The 9,636-nt window shown below is 27.5% G+C and overlaps 2 protein-coding genes and 1 non-coding gene across 8 annotated transcripts in view; 1 reads left to right on the top strand and 2 right to left on the bottom strand.

Moving 5' to 3' along the window:
* LOC106679185 (NAD kinase) overlaps positions 1-3,371 on the bottom strand; it is a 255,860-nt gene extending 252,489 nt beyond the window's left edge. For 2 of the 5 annotated variants that reach the window (XM_067051871.1, XM_067051876.1), the window contains exon 1: positions 3,051-3,370. In XM_067051871.1, coding sequence (XP_066907972.1) covers positions 3,051-3,169 — 119 coding nt within the window. In that variant the 5' untranslated portion in view covers positions 3,170-3,370. Of the gene's footprint in view, positions 1-3,050 lie in introns of all 5 variants that reach the window. The other 3 variants (XM_067051872.1, XM_067051870.1, XR_010844654.1) reach the window with 2 other exon arrangements.
* On the bottom strand, positions 2,413-2,503 carry TRNAY-GUA (transfer RNA tyrosine (anticodon GUA)). Its single transcript is given in 2 exon segments — positions 2,413-2,448; positions 2,467-2,503. It is a non-coding gene; the product is annotated as a tRNA-Tyr (tRNA).
* A 254-nt stretch (positions 3,372-3,625) lies between the features above and the next one.
* LOC106679186 (PAT complex subunit CCDC47) overlaps positions 3,626-9,636 on the top strand; it is a 13,550-nt gene continuing 7,539 nt past the window's right edge. The window contains exons 1-5 of one of the 2 annotated variants that reach the window (XM_014418198.3): positions 3,626-3,788; positions 3,868-4,109; positions 4,646-4,768; positions 8,244-8,418; positions 8,524-8,648. In XM_014418198.3, the coding sequence (XP_014273684.1) occupies positions 3,879-4,109; positions 4,646-4,768; positions 8,244-8,418; positions 8,524-8,648 (654 nt within the window). In that variant the 5' untranslated portion in view covers positions 3,626-3,788; positions 3,868-3,878. The remainder of the gene's footprint in view (positions 3,789-3,867; positions 4,110-4,645; positions 4,769-8,243; positions 8,419-8,523; positions 8,649-9,636) is intronic. The other variant, XM_014418199.2, reaches the window with a different exon arrangement.

Genomic DNA, 9,636 nt, shown 5'->3' on the forward strand with positions numbered 1-9,636 from the left:
GTATGAGGATTCCATGTCAGTCGTTTGTCGAGATGTAGTCCTAAGTAACGGATCTGTTCGACAGGAATAAGTGGGGTATTATTAAAGGATATACATTAATTTTAAAAAAACTTTATGCAGGCTATTCTGTCCAAATAAAAATTACCCTATTTTCTCAATTCTTCACACTAAATTATCCCAGGTTAAAAATTATCCACTTTTGTCAATTCTTTACAATAAATTAAAACTTTTAATCATAGTCAATTTACACTATTATTTTGTTGATCGTTGATTATAGTGTTGATTGACTGTGATTATAAGTTTTAATTTAATGTAAAGAATTGACAAAAGTGGATAATTTTTTACCTGGGCAGAATAGCCCACATACAATTTTTTAAAATTGATGTGGTCCTAAAGTTGGATTTACGATTGTCCTCGAGGATGGCCGAATTGGAAGAAACGTTGAACTTAGAAGAAATATAGATTGTTTTGAGACATAAATTGGTTAAAATTTATTTTATTTAAACAATAATAACCAGTCTCAAGAAAGTGTAAAGATTATATATAAAGTTTAGGATGTTACATAGCACAAAATTTTGAAACATTCGCAATTGTATCAGAGGAAAATTTTATTTTAACTATAAATTTATGGATTATTATTAAATAAATAAACAACGCCAGCTATGTAAAAAATAAATAAATGCATTCCAATTTATTGCTATTATTTAATTAAACTTCTATTAAATTATTATTTGTATTTTTTATAGTATTTATTAAATATTACAATTCATTTAAAGGATATTAATTCATTTCTCGCAAACGAAGTTAAAACCAAACCCACCAACGTTTTGCCTATTCAGTGATCAACATGGCTTGGTGTTAATTTATATTATTATATAACGTAAGTGTCTAACTCTTTTAGTCTCCGCAAATTATATAAACGCATCTAATTCAGATGATAATATGTATTTAAAAACATATATTTAATATTACCATCTAATGCATATGGTAATGTTAAGATATAAATTCCATTCTTACCATAAATAGACCAAACTATTCAACGTCTAAAGACTAAAAGAAATACTGATCCTTAAAATACCTGAATCGGGAAAAAGTTAAAAAGTTTTGAATAAAATTTATTTTGGGAAAAACTCTGGTCAATTTAATTAATTAATTATCTTTTAGAATTGTCATAATTTTATTATATTTCATTTAAATTTAGAGTTTTATTTCCAATTCATAAATTTATGGATCTGTTAAATATCTGTGAAGTACGAATACAAATAATTGTTCAAAAAAGTCTTTCTGAGATAAAAAAAAGTATGTAATATCCAATTTTGCGTAAATTCAAATGTCAGTTAAAAAAAAAAAAAAAAATTCATTTGTCAAAATAATAACTTTTTTATATAATTTAAAAAATACATAATGATTTATTTTCGATTTTATGGAGGGTGCAATAAAATATAAACCCTTCGAATATATAAGTTAATTTCGAGACAAAATGAATAGGCTTGAAAACGTAAAGAGTAATTCTAGTTTGATATTATGCAAAGGCATTTTTTTTTTTTTTACTTAAATTACAGAGAGTACATACAGTATAATTTTTTTTTAAAAAATGATATTAAGTCTGTATAAAATTGTTGTATGAGGAATTATTACAATAATTAAGATTTTATGTTGTTCTCACAGGCTTTTTAATTTTAATTTCTGGAAATTGAGTTTTTAAAATATATTCCGAATCTACAGTTTTATATCGCATATTTTATTATTTCATTATTAGTAATATTTTATTTATTACAGGATATTACTAATTTTCAAAATTACACCGATAAATTAAAAAAAATTAATTTGCATAATACAAAACCTATCCACTCCATATATTATAATGGCCCTAAAACACACAAAAAAAGAAATATATATATTATTATAATTTTATACCGGATATTTATAACTAACGGGTTTCTTAAGTTTTAAATAGAAATCAAATAAATTTCTAAAATTTTTAACTTAATTATATATGGATGCAAAATTACTCCGAGCCGGATTTGAATCTTACTTATGTGTGATTTGAATATTACTAATAAAATATTAGTAATTTAATATTATTACTAATATTCAAAGGTGTATATAATATTATATACATAATCCGAATAATTAATAAATAATACAACTATGCATATAATCCGTAAATAATATTACAAATACAACATTAGTAATATTTTATTCATTATATTATGTGATTATTTTTCTCAATTATAACAATTAATTTGTATAATACACAAAACGTATCCATTCCACAAATTATAATAGCCTATTCTAAAATAATTATAAGATTATTCTAACCCGTATATTTATAACTACCATAGTATTTCTTAAATTTTAAAAAGAATTTAAATAAATTTCTAAAAATATTATACAAAGTGCATAAAATACTCCTCCGGGCCGGATTTGAACCAGCGACCTATGGATTTCCATGATCTTATTCCACTACAGTCCACCGCTCTACCAACTGAGCTACCAGAGGAAGTTGACATGAGGGCGAATATGTAGTTACAAATATTTCCTTGTATACTCGAACTCAGCATTAGACAATAGTAACTATAATTCATACAACTAAATGAACTTAAATATACTCTACTTTAAAATGAATGAAATAGCCAATGGTTTTAACCAGGTTTAATTCGTATTACTTTTCTTTATCACTGACACTTCAGATAGTAACCGGCTTTTGACAGAACTTCAATTTTTTTAGTATAAGTATACAATTTTCTTCCGTACTAGTTCATAAAGGTCACTCTGAAATGGCAGGTGGACGTGTAAAATTAATAAGAATAACATAATATTTGTAAAGAAACAGTAAACGCAGTTTGGCTGGAATCCAATGCGATCCAAAAATAAAACAACCCATTCAATGACAGGTAACTGATTATACAGGTATAATGATTTAATAATTGATATCAAATAGGAATATCTGAAAAGAACAAATGTAACATTTTTTTCATTCTAAGTGTTTCTTCATAATTTTTGAAAAACAGTTTGATTTTGTTATCAGTAATTACGTTTGTACTCACCTGAACCCTTGGATTTTCTCTTGTACTTTACTGACAAGCGTTTTCTTCGGAGTTTTGGGAGAAGATTCCATATCCATACTCGCAATCGCCTTTGCCAAATGTAGATCTTCTTCATTCATCTTAAAAAGCCGGTTTTAAACGATAAGCACAAAATAAAAAATACAAGTTCAATTATGTCTTTACAGTGACGATAAAATTAAGCAATGGCGGTGTAGAAATAAAAACTATACGATATAGTTAGAGGCGGACACGGAGATAGAATCGAAGTCGAAAAGATAACTGCTTCAGGGAAGCCAATATTTATAACCTTAAGATATGACGTCCAATTATCGACTGAACGGAGATTGTTTGCGGGCAGAACCTACCCTCCAACTCTAGTTTGCCCCAGCTCCAATGAGAGCGCTCTCCTTTCTCGAAACATTTATTACTCAAAGTTAGGTGTAATAAACTTTATAATTTTATTTAATTTATATAAAAATTGTTCTCTACATTGAGGAAAATTATTTTTTTTATTACTTGAGAAAGAACGATAGAATTTAAATAAAAACAGCCAATGCTTAGATAATACTTCACATAACCTAATTTAGAGCAGTCCATGGGTTTTAAATGTGGCCGTGTGAGGGTGGTGTTTTTTAAATTATATCATGTAATAACATTCAAGTAGTTATCCTTGTTAATTTAATAACGCTAAATAAATCCGAAGCCACACAGCTTCACCTTTTTATAAGAGACCCGTTGGTGAGAAAAGATTTATTTGCACTTTTGTTTGTTCAATGGTTGATTTATCTGATTAATATTTCTGCTTATGCCTTCCTAGATATTTACAAAATGTACAAATTCACAGCAGTATTTTTGATTTTCCTAATCGCGTTAAATAAGCATTCTTGGGCTGGTATACAGATAGAAGAAGTTGAAGACAATGATTTTGCTGAATTTGAAGATTTCGAAGAAGATACTATTAAACCTGTTCATGAACAACCAGTCACTGAGAAATCAGTAAATGATCAACATAAAGCCCAAGAGGATATTTATGAAACTGATTTGGATTCTATTGTTGAGGTATTTCTTTAATTTTATTTCTCCTTTATTTTTGGTAGTTGTGTCAAATATATTTTATTTAAAAGTTATTTCTTGTCTGTTGAAACACCTTGTAAATGAGTAGATTAATATTTTAGAATTACAATGGGTTGTACTTATAATAGTTAAACTTTCTATTTTCCTTTAGTGAGTTCAGATTTCACATAATTTTCTATTTTTATTGTAATGTATTATGTTGAAAATAACCCATCTTAAAGTGTGTAATGCATTGGAATTATGTATTCAAGATTAGATGCTTATCATTTACATACATTACTAGGTACATGACATTGTATTTTCTAGGGGGTGTGGTCTTCTATGACTATAAAAATTTCACTCAGCAGATTATTTGTCACTATTAGGTTATATTGTTAAATCAAATAAATAGTTATGAAATTATTATTGATTAATTTATGATTTTATCATGTAGTCTCAAAGTACCAGTTGACTGATGAATATTTCAATGAAATCTTCAATAACTTTATTCATATTTTCATTAATCTTGAATGCATATTTAGGATGAGGACAACGAATTTGAACACTTTCAAGATGAGGAAGAATTTGAAGGGTTCGATAGCGAGAAAGTTACAGTTGGAGGAAAAGTTGATGAAAAAGAAGGACCAAAAATCACTATCGCTAAGGTAAAATCCAAACTTGTTTGCTGTATCTTTTGTAATTTTTACATCAAGTATATTTCTTGGTAAAATTTAAGTTAAAAGAATACTTGGTATGACATATATAAAACTCTATGAAGTACAAAAAAACTTAGTTTGAAATATTCAAATATTATTTGGTTTATCCCATAATATCCAAGATATTGCGAAGGAAACTAAGTTTATATAAAACATTGATGTCAAAAATTAAAAACAATAAAACTGCAAAAATGTCATCAATATTGCTTGAACTACAATTGTTTATCATGGTATTAAACTATAACATTTTGTTTAATATTTATTAACATGAAATATTAAATTTCGAACTATAAATAAGAAATTATTAGAATCTATTCAAAGTACTATCACTAGTATGATAACAGGTTATCAATAACACCCACTCACTACAAGAAATATAACTTATTTCTTTAGTAAACACTTCAAGACTGGAAGGCCTTTGGGCCTTTGGGGTTCCATGTATATTCCGCTGCTTCATCCTCTGCCAAAGAAGAGGAGTGAAACCTAAGTTTTACCTTCTTTTTTTTTATTTATAAAAACGTCTCTTTTCTTTTTTATTTTTTATTAATATAGTTGTTTGAGAGTGGTTTAGTTTCTTTTTAAAACAATTTTGATCTCTTTTCTCTCAACTTTATTCTTTTTTAACATCCGACGTTTCGACCTCTCAGGTCATTCTCAAGGATTCCTTATTCTGTCTTCATTCCTTTTTTCTTTTTTCCTTAAAATTCATTACTGCCGGCTAATTGCCTTTGTCCCAATAATTTCTTCTATTAAACTATTTCCTAAATTTAAAACTTTCAATAACTACTTTTATGTTCATTTCAAAACCGGTTTGTTAATGAACATAAAAGTAGTTATTGAAAGTTTTAAATTTAGGAAATAGTTTAATAGAAGAAATTATTGGGACAAAGGCAATTAGCCGGCAGTAATGAATTTTAAGGAAAAAAAAAAAAAAAGGAATGAAGACAGAATAAGGAATCCTTGAGAATGACCTGAGAGGTCGAAACGTCGGATGTTAAAAAAGAATAAAGTTGAGAGAAAAGAGATCAAAATTGTTTTAAAAAGTCTCTTTTCTTCTTAATTTGCGCTGTTACGTTTGTTCACATGAAAACTTAGTTATCAAATTTTTAAATTGCAAATCTTCTTTGAAAATAATTAACTACTTAAAAAGGTATTTCTCATGTAATAAATTCTGTCTGATTTCAACTTTTTACAACCTAGTTACTGATTCCTGTTATCATTATCTATCTGAACAATCTATTTTGCATTATTTTTTACTCACTCTTGTTTAGATTTAAAATTTTTTTTGGAGGAACAACTCTACAGTTTCAAGATTATTAATAATATTTATGATTTTCAAGTTACTGTTAGTGCTCTGGATTTCTATTTCTATATCTATATCTATGCACTCAATGATTTCTCCTATAAATTGAATTTAATAAAAAAATGTTTTTTGTGTGTAAGAGAAACCATACAGTAAACATTTCCCCTTAATGTTAGATCAAATCAGGAGTTTTTAAGAAAAAACAAAAAACCTTAAAATAAAATATTCACGATACATAGATTGTTTTTTAAATATATTTGCTAGTAAGTGATATACTATTAATAAAATAATTCGAAATCAACAATTTTTTTACTTATTTGATTTCACGCTTTTTTCTGTGATTTTTTAATAATGACTGCTACAAGGTTTGAATGGTAGGTTGGAATAACATTGCATGTCAGAGTTTTCATATTATGCAGAATTGGCCAAATTCTGGCACTTATCTTGTTTTACTACCCCTTTGTGTCTCATACAATAATGTTGTAATATTCTCAGCTATAATAGTTGCACGTATATATTGTATTAAAAATTAATATAAATATTTAGTGAAGATGTGAGGGGAAGGGGGTGCGGTTACCAAAGAAACATAAATAAAAAATAAATTATTTATTCATGCCGATGTTTCGACCTTAGTTTCAGGTCTTCATCAGGGCTGTAAAACAAAAAGAGGTAACATCCATCATTCAGAGAAACATAAAATTGAAAAGATATAATAAATTAACAAATTTAGAAGTAAAAGTAACAATGAATTGAATAATAATAATTAATAAATTTAGAAGTAAAATTAACAATGAATTGAATAATAAAAAAATAGTTGATTGATAATAATGGAATTAGACAGTAGCTGATCGATAACAAAGAAAGATTAAATATAATATTATATAGGTAAGAAAATGTGTATAAGATGCTTTCAGTTTTTTAGACATTACTTACATATCTCATCTTGTACATATCTTCTTACCTATATAATATTATATTTCATCTTTCATTGTTATCAATCTGCTGCTGTCTAATTCCATTGTTATCAATCAACTATTTTTTATTACTCAATTTATTGTTATGTGTATTTCCAAATTTGTTAGTTAATTATTTTTTTCAGTTTTATGTTTCTCTAAATGATGGTTGTTATTTCTTTTTGTTCTATAGCCCTGATGAAGACCTGAAACTCAAGTCGAAATGTCGGTAGGAATAAATAATTTTTTGTTTATTTGTGTTTTTTTGCTGGCTGCACCTCTCAACCATTTTCTCCACTTATTACTCTATGGTCAACTATATATCTACACCTCAATATAAATGTTTAATGATTCTATACGTTTTATATTCATGTTTATTTAAAATATATAATATTAATCATTGTTTTCGAGTACTCCTCTGTCTTCAGGGTTCTCTTTTATGACAAACGATTTGTTTCCCCTAATATCATATATCTACTTTGCTCCTTGTGTCAAATACATATAATTTTATACTTTGTCAAATTTAAAAATCATGTTTTTAAATTTGACGAAGTGAAATTATAAGGATGGGACAAAGGGAACTTTATAGATCTAATATGTTTTTTTGGGAGGGGAGGTGGAGTTACATTTGTTATATAAGAGAATCCTGAAGATAGAGGAGTACTATGAAAGGTCAGTTAATGTTGAATATTTTAAATAAAGATCAATATGGAAAATACAGAATCATTAAATTTTCATATTATATAAGTTGAACGTTTCAAGTGTAGAAGTATGGTGTATAATGAAATAAAAAAAGAAATTGCAAGGTGGAACATTATTCCTGGCCATGATTCATTTGTTGGTTGCACAAGTACATAACTTGAATTTTATCATTTCATCCATCCATACTTATTGTTTTAATTTATGTTCAGAATAAGAAAGTATTGTTTTAACAAAATTCATCCATCATTCCTAACCTTCAGTTCCTTCATAATAAAAGCTTCATTTTTTTTGTTTGTCTTATTTAAATGTATTTGATAATTTTATTTAAGAAAATAAAACTTTACAAAACACCCCTGAACAAATCCATTACTCTCCTTTTGGCTTTGGTGTAGTTAGGTTATTACAAGATTAATGTACTGTTTGTTTTAATGTATGTTAAGTGAACTGTTTATGTTATTCTGTCCAGGTACCTCTTCATTTCCGCACCAATTGGAACAGCTTTTATCTTGAAATGCTCATGATCGCTGGCCTCCTTGTTTATTTCATTAACTTTTTCAGCGGTAAAACTAAAAATAGCAAAATGGCTAGTGTATGGTATTCAACTCACAAATCAATTTTAGAAGAGAATTTTTCCTTAGTCGGTTAGTACCTTTTTCTCTTTACTGTTATTTATAGGAAAAAAACAAGTTTGTTTTTCAGAATATTGTAGTTAAAATAAAAAATTATAACTTTTTGTGAACTAACAGGTGATGATGGTAAAATGGAAATAGAAAATAGAGGTCTTATAAAAGAATCAGAGCATCTGTACACTTTGTGGTGCAGTGGCAGAACTTGTTGTGAAGGGATGTTGGTAGAGCTTAAGTTCTTAAAAGTAAGTATTGTTTCTTATGATTAAAAAAAAAATCATATTAACTTAGTAAAAGTTAATTATTAGTTTATTTGGAATTCTGTAAATGTATTCAAACTAGTATACCTAATATAAGTTTAGTAGTACAATGAACACTTGCCATGCTAAGCTCATTACATTGTAGATTTAGATTTCATGTTCCAATCTCCGATTTGTCTTCAAATAAGTTTATCAACTGAATGTAGGTATTGTAATAATACAACTATTATGATGTTATATTTATAAATGATTGACTCTATTTTTTTTTAAATATGAAGGGTATGGTAGGGGGCATAATAAACAAAGAACAGAAAATAGTTAATAACTATTTGCTGACATTTCGCCCCACTTTGTAGAGCTTAATCAGGACTAAAAAAGATACCAAAAAAATCTAAAAATATTTTGACAATGTACGATAAAAAGATAACTAACTAAGGGTTAAAAATTATGTTAATATATGTGAAAAGAAAATCGTATAAAATGAACAAAAATAAGATGTACTGTTTAAAGTGTGCCTTCAAACCAATGCCAGGCACTCCATCACTTTTAAATCGCTGGTTTGATTGTAGTGAACTGTATTAAATAGTGATAAATAAAATATAATTAATTTAAAAGAAGGCAGCCTGAAACAACAGATGTGTTAGTTAATTTAGTATAATGGGTCTATTATTTAATGACGCTGATGATGATGATTGAATTGTATTGATAGGTGGACTTATGCCATGGCTCGGTTATCCTCTCTTCCTTTCTTGATTTCCTCCCTTCTTCTCCCCTGTTCTGGGAGGCACTTCAACGTGTCTCTACTCACTCATTTTTCTAGTGGAAGATATGTGGAGAGAAACAAATGGCTGCCTCTAGCGAATGTGAGTGCTTTTGTTTTCTAAGCCACATGGGGTGTTGGTGTTACGATTAGCCATATGATTGTGATTGTTTCAATTCTTCCATTTGAACTGAACATGTATAGTAATAATTA

This window comes from Halyomorpha halys, unplaced genomic scaffold (assembly GCF_000696795.3).
Source record: "Halyomorpha halys isolate HHAL.00 unplaced genomic scaffold, Hhal_1.1 Scaffold183.1, whole genome shotgun sequence".
NCBI classification, from domain to species: domain Eukaryota; kingdom Metazoa; phylum Arthropoda; class Insecta; order Hemiptera; family Pentatomidae; genus Halyomorpha; species Halyomorpha halys.